We start from the raw sequence: 19,693 nt of genomic DNA, 5'->3' as shown, positions 1-19,693 counted from the left end.
TGATGTATGCAAAATGTTTTATATTTGTATATGTTACATATACATTTGAACGCCTTTTTGGTAGAAAAGAAAACATAGGTGAAATAAATACAGAAGCATTATAATGGCATACTTTTGCTCATGTGTGTAGCATGTCAAACATATATGCCAAATATAGACTCATGTCATGTGAAAGGGGCCCTACAGACATGTGACCTTAAAGGCTATGAACACGATTTGCGGTCTGCAAAAAACGGATCGGCAAAATATACAGATGACATCTGTGTGCATTCCGTATTTTGTGGAACGGAAAAGCTGGCCCCTAATAGAACAGTACTATCCTTGTCCGTTATACAGACAATAGGAAAAGCTCTATCTCTTAGCGGAACGGATATACGGGAATGGTTCCGCATACGGACCGCAAACGGAACGGAAATAAAATATGTTTGTGTGCAAGAGGCCTTATACCTTATGTCAGTGAAGCCTCCAGTCCTGGTTTTGGCTCATGATCACTGATGGAAATCACTGACCAAAACACTGACGTGTGAATAAGGCTTTATGCATAGGATCCCATAGAAACAGTTTTTTTACTGCATCCTGTAAAAAAAATTATCCTGTTGCATCAGTTTTCATCTGTTTGAGCCATTTCCGTCTGAGATCAGTTTTTTAGATGGGGGAAAAAAAAAGTATTTTTCTCGCTCTTCTTCTGACGAATTAGAAGAACGGAAAGCTAAACGGTGATGTGAACTCAGCCTACAGCCTCATGCACACAAACGCATTTATTTTGCGGTCTGCAAGACACAGATCGACAGAAATTACGGATGACATCCGCGTGCATTATGTATTTTGTGGAACGAAACAGCTGGCCCCTAAAGGAACAGTACTAATCTTGTCCTTAATGTGAACAATAATAGGACATGTTCTGTTTTTTTCCGGAATGGACATACGGAAACAGAATGCACATAGTGTAAACCTGAAGGCTGCAGACAGCAAACATATGAATATTTTTAATAAAGACCAATTAGAAAAATGCTTTTTAGCCCAAAATATGTACAAAGCAATAAGAAAGTCGCTTCTAAAGGTGTCCATAGCCTTTAAAGGTGTCGTCCAGGATTTAACAATTTTCTCTCTATCAACTATAATTGAAACTAATAAGACATTCTGTAATTTACTATACATACCATTTGACTCTGTTTAGCCGATTCTCATGTTGCTCATATTACCCCATCTGCTTAGCTGATTCTCATGTTGCTCACAGGACACTCTGGCAACCCCCTACTTTCACCATTATCACATCCACAGAGCTGTATTTTCTAGCCCTCTGAGACAATGGGAGCGGCCTCTGTAGTCCTGATTTAAATGGGCATTTTGTGGGCATTCCTCAGATCCCCTGCCACTGCCTGCTGTACCACAGAACCAATTCACAGGCCAGCATGTGCTCAATAAGCATCAGAGCTCCAGAGTGCACTGTGCTATTGTCCATTTGAGAGCTCTGATGAAGGAGGACGCTAGTCGCACATGCGTCTGCCCTGTGGAAAGATTATGTGGCACAGCAGACAGTGGACATGGTCATGTCGCCAACATGGGAATCGGCTAATCAGAGCCAAGACAGTAATTATTTTAAATGACAGAAATCCTTATTATCACACGTGTAGGTGATTGAGAGCAACTTGTTAATCTTGGACAAATCCTTCAACGGTCTAATGGATATTATACAAATAGGTCAGTACAGTACAGCTACCTACCTTATATTACAAAGGAGAAAGTAGAAAATTAATGATTTCACTCACAATCATTATTGTCTAACTGCATCACTAATGTTATAGTTGATGATAAAAGATGATGACTCACCGGGTTTTAGTTGAATTGGCTCTTGCTCTCCTTTGGATCCATAATAGTGAAGCACATCTCCATTTGTGTTGCTAAATAAAAAAAAGTAAGATATAATGTTTCTTATATCAGAACTCTAAAAAGAAGAAGATCGCAGACCATGTCACCTGTGTGATAGTATTCTGGACTAGAGAATGTTTCCAATTTACCAGAAGGGATAATTCAATGGCATTTTGTCTATAATAGAATCGGTCACTCTAGTAAATTTTTTGGAAAGGATAGATCTGACCAGAAATTACCGATTCATGTTGGTATCCAAAGTTGGGGTAAAAGAGTAAAAGAAAAAGAACACAAAGGCCTATTTTTAGTCTGTATGAATCACTAATATATTCATACCTTGCTAAAAATATGTGCATATTAAATGACCAGTTACTTTTTGTATGTTTTTTTTTTTTAAATATAAAATAAACAGATTGCGAGCTATTAGACAGAGAGAAGATTGACGAGCTTGGATCCAACCCATATCTGTGATGTACCTGGCTTCTTTCTCGCCATACAGTGATCACTGTGTAGTTTTATAGAATTTGGAACATGACTGTAGAGTTTATCTACAGATTTAAAGGAGAACTACTCTAACATCTGCAAACACAAGCAGCATGAGACTCAAGGTCAATTAACATATTCCTTTAACTCCTTCAAAGGGTTCATGCAAAATATTATATCAGAAATATTGTAGAAAAATGAAAATCAAAGAAATTTTTTTCCATGTCAGACACTGTGCATAGCAGTAAGGCTGTGCCAGATTACTCATATTATTGGAGGCTGTGTATCATACTGTATGTATGTGTATACACTAGTTTGTGCCTAGGAATATATTTGGACATTGATCCACATTCCCCCACAAAATTACTGCACTGACCCTCAGTATTAGAAGGGCAGCTGGGAGAGGTGGTGACTTCATTGGAGACTGAGCAGCAGAGCATGCATAAATGTATTTTATAAAGAAATCAAACCTGAATTTGTGGCACGCGCAACATTCATTAATGAATCTGGGTTCAGATTCGTTATGAAATACATTTATGCATATGCTGCTTCTCAAAGTAGCGGTGCATGTGCAAGACTAATGAAGTCTTGCCTTAATGGTGGCCATCTTTTCACAGACTCATTGGAGGAAATTCAACTTCGCAAATAACCAACTTCGCCTCATCGAAGACGGATCTCCGTACAGCATTAAAACTATTTATTTTAGCTAAGCAACTTCAGATGTAGCATCTGAAGCTCGCTTCGCTCAACTATACTGTATATAATATACAGTACAGACCAAAAGTTTGGACACACCTCAGTCAAAGAGTTTTCTTTATTTTCATGACTATGAAAATTGTAGATTCACACTGAATGCATCAAAACTATGAATTAACACATGTGGAATTATATACATAACAAAAAAGTGTGAAACAACTGAAAATATGTCATATTCTAGGTTCTTCAAAGTAGCCACCTTTTGCTTTGATTACTGCTTTGCACACTCTTGGCATTCTCTTGATGAGCTTCAAGAGGTAGTCACCTGAAATGGTCTTCCAACAGTCTTGAAGGAGTTCCCAGAGATGCTTAGCACTTGTTGGCCCTTTTGCCTTCACTCTGCGGTCCAGCTCACCCCAAACCATCTCGATTGGGTTCAGATCCGGTGACTGTGGAGGCCAGGTCATCTGGCGCAGCACCCCATCACTCTCCTTCATGGTCAAATAGCCCTTACACAGCCTGGAGGTGTGTTTGGAGTCATTGTCCTGTTGAAAAATAAATGATGGTCCAACTAAACACAAACCGGATGGAATAGCATGCCGCTGCAAGATGCTGTGGTAGCCATGCTGGTTCAGTATGCCTTCAATTTTGAATAAATCCCCAACAGTGTCAACAGCAAAGCACCCCCACACCATCACACCTCCTCCTCCATGCTTCACGGTGGGAACCAGGCATGTAGAGTCCATCTGTTCACCCTTTCTGCGTCGCACAAAGACACGGTGGTTGGAACCAAAGATCTTAAATTTGGACTCATCAGACCAAAGCACAGATTTCCACTGGTCTAATGTCCATTCCTTGTGTTCTTTAGCCCAAAAAAGTCTCTTCTGCTTGTTGCCTGTCCTTAGCAGTGGTTTCCTATCAGATATTCTACCATGAAGACCTGATTCACACAGTCTCCTCTTAACAGTTGTTCTAGAGATGTGTCTGCTGCTAGAACTCTGCGTGGCATTGACCTGGTCTCTAATCTGAGCTGCTGTTATCCTGCGATTTCTGAGGCTGGTGACTCGGATGAACTTATCCTCCGCAGCAGAGGTGACTCTTGGTCTTCCTTTCCTGGGGCGGTCCGCATGTGAGCCAGTTTCTTTGTAGCGCTTGATGGTTTTTGTGACTGCACTTGGGGACACTTTTAAAGTTTTCCCAATTTTTCGGACTGACTGACCTTCATTTCTTAAAGTAATGATGGCCACTCGTTTTTCTTTACTTAGCTGCTTTTTTTCTTGCCATAATACAAATTCTAACAGTCTATTCAGTAGGACTATCAGCTGTGTGTCCACCTGACTTCTCCACAACGCAACTGATGGTCCCAACCCCATTTATAAAGGCAAGAAATCCCACTTATTAAACCTGACAGGGCACACCTGTGAAGTGAAAAACATTTCAGGTGACTACCTCTTGAAGGTCATCAAGAGAATGCCAAGAGTGTGCAAAGCAGTAATCAAAGCAAAAGGTGGCTACTTTGAAGAACCTAGAATATGACATATTTTCAGTTGTTTCACACTTTTTTGTTATGTAAATAATTCCACATGTGTTAATTCATAGTTTTGATGCCTTCAGTGTGAATCTACAATTTTCATAGTCATGAAAATAAAGAAAACTCTTTGAATGAGAAGGTGTGTCCAAACTTTTGGTCTGTACTGTATACTCTACGTGCAGAATTATTAGGCAAATGAGTATTTTGACCACATCATCCTCTTTATGCATGTTGTCTTACTCCAAGCTGTATAGGCTCGAAAGCCTACTACCAATTAAGCATATTAGGTGATGTGCATCTCTGTAATGAGAAGGGGTGTGGTCTAATGACATCAACACCCTATATCAGGTGTGCATAATTATTAGGCAACTTCCTTTCCTTTGGCAAAATGGGTCAAAAGAAGGACTTGACAGGCTCAGAAAAGGCAAAAATAGTGAGATATCTTGCAGAGGGATGCAGCACTCTTAAAATTGCAAAGCTTCTGAAGCGTGATCATCGAACAATCAAGCGTTTCATTCAAAATAGTCAACAGGGTCGCAAGAAGCGTGTGGAAAAACCAAGGCGCAAAATAACTGCCCATGAACTGCGAAAAGTCAAGCGTGCAGCTGCCAAGATGCCACTTGCCACCAGTTTGCAACATCACTGGAGTGCCCAAAAGCACAAGGTGTGCAATACTCAGAGACATGGCCAAGGTAAGAAAGGCTGAAAGACGACCACCACTGAACAAGACACACAAGCTGAAACGTCAAGACTGGGCCAAGAAATATCTCAAGACTGATTTTTCTAAGGTTTTATGGACTGATGAAATGAGAGTGAGTCTTGATGGGCCAGATGGCTGGATTGGTAAAGGGCAGAGAGCTCCAGTCCGACTCAGACGCCAGCAAGGTGGAGGTGGAGTACTGGTTTGGGCTGGTATCATCAAAGATGAGCTTGTGGGGCCTTTTTGGGTTGAGGATGGAGTCAAGCTCAACTCCCAGTCCTACTGCCAGTTTCTGGAAGACACCTTCTTCAAGCAGTGGTACAGGAAGAAGTCTGCAAGGTAAGAAAAACATGAATTTCATGCAGGACAATGCTCCATCACACGCGTCCAAGTACTCCACAACGTGGCTGGCAAGAAAGGGTATAAAAGAAGAAAATCTAATGACATGGCCTCCTTGTTCACCTGATCTGAACTCCATTGAGAACCTGTGGTCCATCATCAAATGTGAGATTTACAAGGAGGGAAAACAGTACACCTCTCTGAACAGTGTCTGGGAGGCTGTGGTTGCTGCTGCACGCAATGTTGATGGTGAACAGATCAAAACACTGACAGAATCCATGGATGGCAGGCTTTTGAGTGTCCTTGCAAAGAAAGGTGGCTATATTGGTCACTGATTTGTTTTTGAATGTCAGAAATGTATATTTGTGAATGTTGAGATGTTATATTGGTTTCACTGGTAAAAATAAATAATTGAAATGGGTATATATTAGTTTTTTGTTAAGTTGCCTAATAATTATGTACAGTAATAGTCACCTGCACACACAGATATCCCCCTAAAATAGCTAAAACTAAAAACAAACTAAAAACTACTTCCAAAAATATTCAGCTTTGAGATTAATGAGTTTTTTGGGTTCATTGAGAACATGGTTGTTGTTCAATAATAAAATTAATCCTCAAAAATACAACTTGCCTAATAATTCTGCACTCCCTGTATGTGAACACACAGCATCTATTATATCTGGTACCTCATGTATCAGTACACTGCTGGTTATATTATACATCTATACAGACTGCCTGTATTATCCAGTATAATAGATGCAGTGTGTACAGATATATGAAGTGCGAAGTATAATAGATGCAGTGTGCTCAGATATATACCGTATATTGCCGGGGTCAATTGCGGCAGGGCCGGTGCAGTCACTGTACTCCGGCCCCGCAGCTCCAGTGCTGCACTATACAAATATAAAATGTCTCATTCAATTAAAAGTGGTTAAACATGTCCCCCTACTTTTAATATTACCGTACACCCTAACAGCTTCTGTAGAATGCAGGCAGGCTGGGCGGGCGGCAGCGCAACTCCCTGATGTCACGTGCCTGCGCCGCCTACTTTATGAATGAAGCAGGCGGCGCAGGCACGTGACGTCAGTGAGTGATGCGCCGGCCGCCCGGCCTGCCTGCGTTGTACAGAAGCTAGGAGGAGTGAGGGGGCATGTTTAATCACTTTTAATTGAATGAGACACTTTATATTTGTATACTGCAGCACTGGAGCGGGGGAAATCTGTGGATGACAGTTTTATGGGGACATCTGTAAATGGCACTGTTAAGGGGTGGGGGGGGGGGGGTCTGTGGATGGCACTATTATGAGGTGGGGGGGGGGGGGTCTGTGGATGGCACTGTTATGGGGTGGGGGGGTCTGTGGATGGCACATATATAACAGTGCCATCCACAGATCCCCCATAACAGTGCCATCCACAGATCCCCCATAACAGTGCCATCCACAGATCCCCCATAACAGTGCCATCCACAGATCCCCCATAACAGTGCCATCCACAGATTCCCCATAACAGTGCCATCCACAGATTCCCCATAACAGTGCCATCCACAGATCCCCCATAACAGTGCCATCCACAGATCCCCCATAACAGTGCCATCCACAGATCCCCCATAACAGTGCCATCCACAGATCCCCCATAACAGTGCCATCCACAGACCACCATTAGTTCCAAACCCACCACAAGCACACCTTTTGGTTAAAAATATATATTTTTTCTTATTTTCCTCCTCAAAAACCTAGGTGCGTCTTATGGGCCGGTGCGTCTTATAGGGCGAAAAATATGGTAGTATAGTCAACAGTGTACTGATATGGGAGGTACAAGGTATAATTGATACGGTATGTACAGGTATATAGTATACAAAGCAATGCATTGATATGTGAGGAACGAGATAGAAATTAAACCTTGTACCTCACATTATCAGTACACTGCTGTATATACTATATATCCTGTAAGAAGATACCTGGAATCATCGTGGATGGAAGGTATGTGTCACCGAGGTTTCTGGCCTCGGTGAAGTAAGAGCCGGTATTTTGTGTGTCATCAGCAGCTATTGCTAATTGAGACCTTGAGATTTAGCATGGCTGTCATAGCTGATCTGGGACGGCTCTTACTGGGAGTAGTCAAAGTGCTGAGTGGATGACTACTCCCCATGTTCCAGGCCGGGTTTTGCCAGGCATAAAAAACAGCCAGCACTGCCAGGAGTCAGTGTGCTGTGAACTGAGGGCTGTGCTGGGATTTGAGGTTTGAGCCGGGCTGGAGGACTCTGGCCCCTCTAAAGGCAAACAGGCCGCCTATGGACTTGATGAGGCTGAACTGCTAACACCCAGGAGAAAAGGTGACTTTCATTGTTTATGGACTTTCCTTGTGTGTGAACAAACACCAAGCTACCTGCGTTTTGTGATAAACCTTATACACCAATGTGTGAATAAACACCGCTGTTTAGAACTGTGTACTTTGCCTCTATACTGCATCCACTAGTCCTAACTACCAGAGCGAATCCCCCACAATCTGTACACACTGCATGTATTATACCTCTTACTATCTCCCTCCATCGCCAGCCTCACTGCTCCTTCATGGGTGTATTTATTTGGCACTGATGGCCAGATATTTTGTGCAGTAATGTTGTAGTTATATGGTAAAGTAGGGTAGGTATTTTGGGATCCACGCAGGTATCAGACGCTGCTGGGGAGCTGTTTTGAGCTTTATCGTGGTATGCGTTGCTGTTGGGGACAGGTTCCCTTTAATGGTCAATTTTGGGGTATGAATTTATTTATGCTACTAAAGAAGGTTTAAAGGTGTCAACAGCAAACTGCAGTCATCAGGAGAATCCGTCATGGCGGTCTCATGCGAATGGAGAAACAAAGACAAAATCAGAGGAGAAGTCACTGGATTTATAGATCTTGCGATTTGTCTGTCATAGTAAATCTGTATATTGCCCATGAGATACCAATTCAAGAGCATCTTTATTTCGAATTCTATTTTGGTATGTTCCTCTGTTACTCTTCCTGGAAAATTTAAATAAGGCCTGGCCTACATGAAGAATTTTTGTGATGCAACTAGCCAATAGAATTGTTCTGCATCACCATGTTAATAGCAGTAGCCCTCTACCAATCAAATTGGTCGGCATTACCATGTTACTAGCAGTAGCTACCCACCAATAGAATTGCTCGGCATCACCATGGTAATATCAGTAGCAAACCACCAACAGAATTGCTTGGCATCACCATGGTAATATCAGTAGCCATCCACCAATAGAATTGCTTGGTTTGAATTTTGAAAAAAAAAAGTCGGTTGCCTCCAGTCAGTTGTTCCTCAGTGAGCAGTGAAGATGGACGTCTCCCGACTCTGCCCAGTGCAGCAGGATCATTGCGTCATGTCATTTTGGCTCTAAGATAAGTTATCTATATCTAAGTAAAGTTACTGTTTATTATATTACATAGTAGATATTAAAGAGCATCGGTCAGCATGACCAACCCAACTAAGCCAGGCGCCTGGTAGGGTTGATCATGCTGATTAATGCGATGGCTTTCTTTTGTCTGTATGTTGAACAGCTGCAGAAATAACGGTTTTATTTATATGTAAATGATCGAGTTTGAGCCCCAGGATGCGGCTGGAGTGCTTGGAGCACCACTATTGTAACGCCCCGATGCTCTGCACACTCCTTGATTGACAGGGCTAGACTCATTATTATATTGAGATACTATATGTATATATGTGTGCATGCATATAAACCCACAGGAATACATCCACATTGCTTTTGTATATATATATATAGATGGTATACATACAGTAGTATGGACGAGTATTGCTTTTCCGTGCTGTAATTGCCAGGCTGTAGGCAGTGTATGTGACGCTATGACACATGTGTGACTTCTTTCCTGACACCTGTACATAATACTCCCCATATATAGTCCAAGCTCTGTTTCTCAGTGTGAAAGCAAAGTTTGTCACAGATATGAGAAGCAGGATTGCATCTGATGCTTCGGCCCTCAGCATGTTTGATGTCTCGCCCTGTCAATCATGGGGACGTATGTAGAACAGAGGGGCGTTACCACCATGTACGTTATGTTTGGTCTGTATAGTGCTTGTTTATGTTTAGTGTAGTCTATACAGTGGTTGTACAGGGCAAGGGTAGACTATATAGTGCTTGTAATAGGGTACGTGTAGTCTAAATAGTAAATGTAAGGGTGAGTAGTCTATACAGTTTGTGCATAGAGTAAGTGTAGTTTATATAGTGGTGTGTGTGTGTGTGTGTAGGCTAACTAATCTATATATATTGTGTGTATAGGGTGAGTCTAGAGCACAGTGTTTGTACAGGATTATTGTAGTGTATATAGTGTTTGTATAGGGTAAGTAATCTATATTAGTGGTTGCATAGGGCAAGTGTACAGTTTTTAGCAGGGATGCTCAATTTGCAACCCTCCAGATGTTGCAAAACTACAGCTCCCAGCATGCCCTAATAGCTGTAAGTTGTATTTTTGCAACAGCTGGATGGCAGCAGGTTGGGCATGCCTGGTTTAAAGTGTTTGGATAGGGTGTGTGAAGTCTATATAGTGTTTGTATACAGTAAGTATATCCTATGTAGTCTGTTAATAGGGCAAGTTACTGTATATAATGATTGTAAAGGGTAACTGTAAACTATATAGTGCGTATATAAGTGTAGTGTATATAATGATTGCATATGGTAACTGTAGTCTACATTGGGTAAGTTCTATATACTGTGTGATTAGATTAATTTACTATATATAGTGATTGTATAGGTTAACTGTAATCTATATAGTATGCATAGGGTACGTGTAGTCTAGCGTTTGTACAAGTTAAGTGTAGTGTATATAGTGGTTGTTTAGGGTAAGTGTAGTCTATATAGTTTACATATAGTCTATATAGCGTGTGAATAAAGTAAGTAGTCTATAAAGTATTGATATACAGTAAGTGTAGTCTATATAATGTGCGTACAGGGTAATTGTAATCTATATAGTGTATGTATAGAGTAAGTGTTGCCTATATACTGTTTGTATACTGTAAGTATATTATATATAGTTTGTGAATAGGGTAATTTACTGTATATAATGATTGTAAAGGGTAACTGTAGTCTATATCGTGTATATAGGGTAAGTGTAGTGCATATAGTGTTTGTATATGGTACCTGTAGTTTATATAGTGTTTGTTTATGGTAAGTATATTCTATACAGTTTGTAAAAAGGTAAGTTACTGTATATAGTGATGTATAGAATAACTAATCTACAGTGTGTATAGGGTAAGTGTAATCTATATATTGTATACATAGGGTAAGTATAGTCTATATAGTGTGTGGATAAAGTAAGTGTAGTCTATAAAGTGTTGGTATACGGTAAGTGTGGTCTATATAGTGTTTCTGTATGGTATGTATATTCTATATAGTGTGTGAATAGGATAAGTTACTGTATATAGTGATTGTATAGGATAACTAATAGACAGTGTGTATAAGGTAAGTGTAGTCTACATAGTGTCTGTACAAGGTAAGTGTAGTCTATGTAGTGGTTGTTTAGGGTAAGTGTAGTCTATATATTGTATATATAGGGTAAGTACAGTCTATATAGTGTGGATGAGGTAAGTAAGTGTATTCTATATAATGGTTGCTTACGGTAATTGTAGTCTATATAGTGTATGTGTATATATAGGGTAAGTATAGTCTATATAGTTATCTATAGTGGATAAGCTAAGTGTAGTCTATAAACTATATATATATATATATATATATATATATATATATACACACACATACGGTAAGTGTAGTCTATATAGTGTGCATACAGGATAATTGTAATCTATATAGTGTATGTATAGAGTAAGTGTAGTTTATATATTGTTTGTATATTATATATAGTCTGTGAAAAGGGTAAGTTACTATATATAATGATTGTAAAGGGTAACTGTAATCCATATAGTGTGTAAAATGTAAGTGTAATGTATATAGCGTTTGCATATGGTAAGTATATTCTATACAGTTTGTGAAAAGCTAAGTTACTGTATGGTGACTGTATAGGATAACTACTCTACAGTGTGTATAGGGCAAGTGTAATCTATATATTGTATGCATAGGGTAAGTATAGTCTATATAGTGTGTGGATAAGGTAAGTGTAGTCTATATGTGTTGGTATACTGTAAGTGTAGTCTATATAGTGTGTTTATAGGGTAAGTTATCTATATAGTGTTTGTATACAGTAAGTATATCCTATATAGTCTGTGAATAGGGAAAGTTACTGTATATAATGATTGTAAAGGGTAACTGTAAACTATATAGTGTGTATATAAGTGTAGTGTATATAATGATTGTATATGGTAACTGTAGTCTACACAGGGTAAGTTCTATATAGTGTGTGATTAGATTAAGTTACTATATATAGTGATTGTATAGGTTAACTGTAATCTATATAGTATGCATAGGGTACGTGTAGTCTAGTGTTTGTACAGGTTAAGTGTTGTCTATATAGTGGTTGTTTAGGGTAAGTGTAGTCTATATAGTTTATATATGGTCTATATAGCGTGTATATAAAGTAAGTGTAGTCTATAAAGTGTTGATATACAGTAAGTGTAGTCTATATAGTGTGCGTACAGGGTAATTGTAATCTATATAGTGTATGTATAGAGTAAGTGTTGCCTATATACTGTTTGTATATAGTAAGTATATTATATATAGTTTGTGCATAGGGTAAGTTACTGTATATAATGATTGTAAAGGGTAACTGTAGTCCATATAGTGTATATAGGGTAAGTGTAGTGTATATAGTGTTTGTTTATGGTAAGTATATTCTATACAGTTTGTAAAGAGGTAAGTTACTGTATATAGTGATGTATAGAATAACTAATCTACGGTGTGTATAGGGTAAGTGTAATCTATATATTGTATACATAGGGTAAGTATAGTCTATATAGTGTGTGGATAAAGTAAGTGTAGTCTATAAAGTGTTGGTATACGGTAAGTGTGGTCTATATAGTGTTTCTGTAGGGTATGTATAGTCTATATAGTGTGTGAATAGGATAAGTTACTGTATATAGTGATTATATAGGATAACTGTAATCGACAGTGTGTATAAGGTAAGTGTAGTCTACAAAGTGGTTGTTTAGGGTAAGTGTAGTCTATATAGTGTATATATAGGGTAAGTACAGTCTCTATAGTGTGGATGAGGTAAGTGTAGTATATGGTAAGTGTAGTCTATATAGTGGTTGCTTACGGTAAGTGTAGTCTATATAGTGTGTGGATAAGGTAAGTGTAGTCTATAAACTGTATATATACATACACACGGTATGTGTAGTCTATATAGTGTGCGTACAGGATAACTGTAATCTATATAGTGTATGTATAGAGTAAGTGTAGTCTATATATTGTTTGCATACCATAAGTATATTATATATAGTCTGTGAAAAGGGTAAGTTACTGTACATAATGATTGTAAAGGGTAACTGTAGTCCATATAGTGTGTAAAATGTAAGTGTAATGTATATAGTGTTTGCATATGGTAAGTATATTCTATACAGTTTGTGAAAAGCTAAGTGACTGTATAGGATAACTGTAATCTACAGTGTGTATAGGATAGGGTAAGTGTAATCTATATATTGTATACATAGGGTAAGTATGTCGTCTATATATAGTGTGCGGATAAGTGTAGTCTATAAAGTGTTGGTATACTGTAAGTGTAGTCTATATAGTGTGTTTATAGGGTAAGTGTGATCTATATAGTGTTTCTATATGGTAAGTATATTATATATAGTGTGTGAATAGGGTAAGTTACTGTATATAGTGATTGTATAGGATAACTAATCAATAGTGTATAGGGTAAATGTAATCTGGTGTTTGTACAGGTTAAGTGTAGTCTATGTAGTGTTTATAGGGTAAGCGTTATCTATATAGTGTAAGTATATTCTATATAGTGTTTCTATATGGTATGTATATTCTATACAGTGTTTGTATAGGGCAAGTGTAGTCTATATGTTTGTACAGATTAAGTGTAGTCTATGTAGTGGTTTTTTAGAGCAAGTGTAGTCTATATGGTGTATGTATATACAGGGTAAGTATGGTCTATATAGTGTGTGGATAAATTAAGTGTAGTCTATAAAGTGTTGGTATACGCTAAGTGTAGTCTATGTAGTGTGCGTATAGGGTAAGTATAATCTATGTGTACTGTGTGACTAAAAATTACTGTATAACGTTATCATACAGGGTACGTGTAATCTATATAGTGGTTGTTTAGGGTAAGTGTAGTCTATATAATCTGTGGATAAAGTGAATTTGAATATGGTCTATATAGTGTGCATATAAGGTGAGTATAATCTATATAGTGCATGTATAGAGTAAGTGTAGTGTATATAGTGATTTTTTTCCCCTTCTGATGGGGGGGGGGAGGGGGGTGTCAAAAATGACTCTGAGGAGTGATTAGATCAGTAAGTATTTATGCAACCGCTCAAAACTATGGCTTTAAGGCTGGGTTCACACCTGAGCGTTTTACAGCGCGTTCCTACGCGCTGTAAAACGCTCAACAAGGAGAAACCAATGATTCCCTATGGGAATGGTTCACACTTGGGCGTTTTACAGCGCGTACGATCGCGCTGTAAAACGCCCGACGCTCCAAAAAGTACATGAGCGACTTTTGGGGCGTTTGTGGCCATAGGACACTGTAGTGAATCACACAAACGCGCGTCAAACGCGCATTTACTATTACAAAAACGCGCATAAAAATGCGCGTCAAAAACGCGCGTAAAACGCGCGTTTGCGCAACGCTCAAGTGTGAACCCAGCCTCAGAGATATTTGGAGTTCCCCTGGGTCTTCCTTAGGCCTCATGCACACGACAGTTTTTTTTCACGGCCCGCAAAAACGGGGTCCGTGATCCGTGACCGTTTTTTCGTCCGTGGGTCTTCCTTGATTTTTGGAGGATCCACGGACATGAAAAAAAAGTCGTTTTGGCGTCCGCCTGGCCGTGCGGAGCCAAACGGATCCGTCCTGAATTACAATGGGGACACAATGGGGACGGATCCGTTTGACGTTGACACAATATGGTGCAATTGCAAACGGATCCGTCCTCATTGACTTTCAATGTAAAGTCAGGAGTCCCTTTACTTTCACACTTGTGTTCATATAATGCAGACGGTGGCTCCGTTCAGAGCGGATCCGTCTGCATTATATTGTTAAAACATTTCTAAAATAGCCTCAGACGGATCCGTCCAGACTTTACATTGAAAGTCAATGGGGGACGGATCCGTTTGAAAATTGAGCCACAGTGTGTCATCTTCAAACGGATCCGTCCCCATTGACTTACATTATAAGTCTGGACGGATCCGCTTGCCTCCGCACGGCCAGGCGGACACCCGAACATAACATGAAGCGTCCCCATCACCATGGGAACTCCTCTATGTTAGAATATACTGTCGGATATGAGCTACATCGTGAAACTCATTTCCGACAGTATATTCTAACACAGAGGCGTTCCCATGGTGATGGGGACGCTTCAGGTTAGAATACACTGAAAAACTGTGTACATGACTGCCCCCTGCTGCCTGGCAGCACCCGATCTCTTACAGGGGGCCGTGATCAGCACAATTAACTCCTCAGGTGCCGCACTGTAAGAGATCAGGGCTGCCAGGCAGCAGGGGGCAGCCCCCCCCCCTCCCCAGTTTGAATATCGTTGGTGGCACAGTGTGCGCCCACCATCGGGCCCCCCCCTTCCTCCCTCTATAGTTAAAAATCGTTGGTGGCACAGTGTGCACCCACCATCTGGCCCCCCCCTTCCTCCCTCTATAGTTAAAAATCGTTGGTGGCACAGTGTGCGCCCACCATCGCCCCCCCCCTTCCTCCCTCTATAGTTAAAAATCGTTGGTGGCACAGTGTGCGCCCACCATCGCCCCCCCCCTTCCTCCCTGTATAGTTAAAAATCGTTGGTGGCACAGTGTGCGCCCACAATCGGCCCCCCCTCTCCCTATAGTAGTAACAACCATTGGTGGCAGTGTGCGGCCTCCCATTCCCCCCCCCCCCCCCATCATTGGTGGCAGCGGAGTTCCGATTGGAGTCCCAGTTTAATCGCTGGGGCTCCGATCGGTAACCATGGCAACCAGGAAGCTACTGCATCCCTGGTTGCCATGGTTACTTAGCAATAGTACAATTGTAGAAGATTCATACTTACCTGCTTGCTGCTGCGATGTCTGTGACCGGCCGGGAGCTCCACCTACTGGTAAGTGAAAGGTCTGTGCGGCGCATTGCTAAAGAACTGTCACTTACCAGTAGGAGGAGCTCCCGGACGGTCACAGACATCGCAGCAGCAAGCAGGTAAGTATGAATCTTCTACTGTAGTGGGGGCGGGGGGGGGGGGGGGGGGATGGGAGGCCGCACACTGCCACCAATGGTTGTTACTACTATAGGGAGAGGGGGGGCCGATTGTGGGCGCACACTGTGCCACCAACGATTTTTAACTATAGAGGGAGGAAGGGGGGGGGGCGATGGTGGGCGCACACTGTGCCACCAACGATTTTTAACTATAGAGGGAGGAAGGGGGGGGGGGATGGTGGGCGCACACTGTGCCACCAACGATATTCAAACTGGGGAGGGGGGGGTCTGCCCCCTGCTGCCGGGCAGCCCTGATCTCTTACAGGGGAATATGATAGTACAATTAACCCCTTTAGGTGCCGCACCTGAAGGGGTTAATTGTGCTATCATATCCCCCTGTAAGAGATCGGGTGCTGCCAGGCAGCAGGGGGCAGTCTTGTACAAAGTTTGCAGTGTATTCTAACTAGAAGCGTCCCCATCACCATGGGAACGCTTCTGTGTTAGAATATACTGTCGGAAATGAGTTTTCACGAAGTGAAAACTTAGATCAGAAAAAGCTTTTATGCAGACGGATCTTCGGATCCGTCTGTATGAAAGCAACCTACGGCCACGGATCACGGACACGGATGCCAATCTTGTGTGCATCCGTGTTCTTTCACGGACCCATTGACTTGAATGGGTCCGTGAACCGTTGTCCGTCAAAAAAATAGGACAGGTCATATTTTTTTGACGGACAGGATACACGGATCACGGCCTCGGCTGCAAAACGGTGCATTTTCCGATTTTTCCACGGACCCATTGAAAGTCAATGGGTCCGTGAAAAAAAACTGAAAACGGCACAACGGCCACGGATGCACACAACGGTCGTGTGCATGAGGCCTAAGGTTCATTTTACATCTGCATCAGGGTTTCCACCAGTGTCACCCAACAGATCACAATGATTTATAATGGGGTCCATCCATTTCCACTAAGGTGTCTGCCGTTTAGATGGGGGAAAAAAAGTAGTCTCCAACGCACATGTGTACATAACATCCGTAAAAGTCACTCAGTACCAATACTAACTTTTTTTTGGGTACATATGATTTATTGATCAGTCAATATTGTACATTTTCACGCAAGCTTTTTTTTTTTTTTTTACAGCATTTACCTTAGGGGTAGATCATGTGATATTTTTATAGAGCAGGTTGTTACGGACTTAGTAATACCTAATTTGTCTATATTTTGTATGTATTCTGGTTTTATAAAATAAAAGCATTTTTGGAAGAAAAACTATTTGTTTTTGTGTCCATTTTCTGAAAGCTATATATTTTTTTGAATTTTTCAGGCAATTATCTTATGTAGGGGCTCATTTTTTGCGGCATGAGGCGATGGTTTGACTAGTACTATTCTGGGGGTACATATGACTTTTTGATCGCTTGGTAATATACTTTTTGTGATGTATGGTGACAAAATATGGCTTTTTTGGCACAGTTCTCTTTTATGATGTCCTGCTAACGGGGTGGATCATGTGATATTATTATAGAGCCGAATGTTACAGAAGCGGCGATACCTAATATGTCTTTGTTTTTTCTTTATTTTTTTTTTTACAATTTTAGGTCTTTTTTTTATGGGAAAAGGACATTTTTGTTTTTGTTTTTTTCACTTGAAACTTTTTTTTTTTTCATTTTTATCTCACTATGAGACTTCAACATTTCAGGGCCTGATGCCTGTATCAATGCAATACAATACAAATGTATCTGTAATACACTGACAGTTTGCCTATGATACCCAGCCTGGGGACTGGGCCTCATAGGTCTCCATGGCTGCCAGGCCCCAAAGCCTTTGAAAGGCGTAGGGCTGCCATGGCAACCATCGGGTCCCCATCACAGCAGTATCAGGAGAGGGAGCGAGAACCTCCCGTATGCCGCCATCAACACTGTCTGCGGCATATGAGGGGTTAATCCACCAACATGGATGTCTTCTCTGATGCTGGTGGATGCGGCATGAAAGGCCTATAAGTCTCCTCACACCGACTAAGGCGGTCTCTCCCCAAGGAGTGATGCTATCCCCCAAATTCTGACTTGGGCCTCTCACCCAGTTAAGCCAGTACTCTCTGCTCTGCACTGATGAGGGCAATTACCCCGAAACAGCTGTCTGCAGATGAGGTGCTAGCTTATTATCCGAGTCATGTCTCAAGGCATATATATATATATATATATATATATATATATATATATATATAGTCGAACACTGACTTATAGGATAGCTGTCTTACATCTGGTGGCATTAGAGGCAGAGCTTGTTAAGTATATCATATACACATATATATATATATATATATACCATATGGTCATGTGAACCCAGCCTTAGGCTACATGCACACAACCGCTGTGTGTTTTGCGGTCCACAAATTGCGGATCCACAAAACACGGTATATTGATATAACTGCCTATTCTTGTCCGCAAAATGGACAAGAATAGGACAGGTTATATATTTTTTAACCTGTCCGCATCTTTTGTTGCCCCATTGAAGTGAATGGGTCCGCATCCGAGCTGCAAAAACTGCGGCTTGGATGCGGACCAAAACAACGGCCGCGTGCATGAGGCCTTACTCATTATAAAATATATTGGTAAGTTTTTCTTTTTTTTTTTTTTTACATTTCATGAACAGATTTGTCTGGCACAACACAACCCCTTTAATTAATATTCAGGGACTGGAATTGGCATAACCAAGTGTAATTCTGGTCACATAATTTAGAATAAAAATGCTGTCGGATGCTGTAAGGCTAAAATAAACTGAGTGCTCACCTTATTGATCCCCTGCCACTATTCTGTCCCCACTCCTTTTTACTTCCGGTTATCGCACTCGACGTGCCAAAAATGGCTTGGACTGGTTGCTCAGCCAATTTACTTACTGAGACAGGTCACCATTCATTGGCTGAGCTGGCAGTACAAGCCATTTCCGGCGTGTCAAGCCCAAGCCCAGGAACTGGAACAGTGGTCGACAACAGCGGCAGGGATAGGTCAGATGAGTACTCACCGTTTGCTATTTAAGCTTTCTCCAACCCCATTTTCACTTAAAATGATGTCACCTGTTAGTTTTCATGATTAGCATATACACAAAATACAACAGGCTCAGCTTAGCTATTAAAATAGCTAAATATCACATAATGCTAAAGATATTTATTAGATATCATTATATTATAGATCACTGTAAACCACTGATGTAGCATCAACAAAGACAGCACTTTCTCTTTGAGCATTTTCAATTAATCATACTCTGATGAGACTAACATTCCAAAACAGATATTTTAACTGTTAAACACTTCCAGCAATGTGATTAAGAGGTGGAACACCCAGGATGCATACATTAACAAGAGAAAATCTATACCGATTACTGCTCTGGAGAGAACAGATAGCAGCCTCGCTGAGGTACCTTATAATACAAGGTCTTCTCAGGCTATAACTATGTTTGATCATGGATGACATCTTCCAGACATGGCCGACCTCTTTGCCAAGATGCATCTGGAAGATGGATGCTATGTTGTATTTGACTGTGGAGACAATGTCTGCAGTAATGTGACAGCAGGTACAGGGCACTTGGCAGTTGCCTGGCTTCCTTATAGGCCTCCGCAGCCCTCAAAATAAATATGCCTTTACTTCCAGACTGAAAACTCATCACTGTAAATACAAACATTCATTGGAATCAAATGGGACCCTTCTGTGAGATACTTTACAGAACAGCATGGCGTTCTGGTTCTGTAAAACAGAAACCTAACTAATACATGTTATATACAAGGGGGCAC

General features: G+C 40.8%; 1 protein-coding gene across 3 annotated transcripts in view; it reads right to left on the bottom strand.

The window, feature by feature from the left end:
* The window catches only part of LOC122924476 (transport and Golgi organization protein 2 homolog), a 197,181-nt gene that overhangs the window by 38,080 nt on the left and 139,408 nt on the right, over positions 1 to 19,693 (bottom strand). For all 3 annotated transcript variants that reach the window (XM_044275585.1, XM_044275587.1, XM_044275586.1), the window contains one exon: positions 1,831 to 1,901. In XM_044275585.1, coding sequence (XP_044131520.1) covers positions 1,831 to 1,901 — 71 coding nt within the window. The remainder of the gene's footprint in view (positions 1 to 1,830; positions 1,902 to 19,693) is intronic.

Source organism: Bufo gargarizans, chromosome 1, assembly GCF_014858855.1.
Source record: "Bufo gargarizans isolate SCDJY-AF-19 chromosome 1, ASM1485885v1, whole genome shotgun sequence".
Taxonomy (NCBI): Eukaryota; Metazoa; Chordata; class Amphibia; order Anura; family Bufonidae; genus Bufo; species Bufo gargarizans.
The sequence above is the reverse complement of the archived record's forward strand: the minus strand, read 5'-3'. Positions and strand labels throughout refer to the sequence as shown.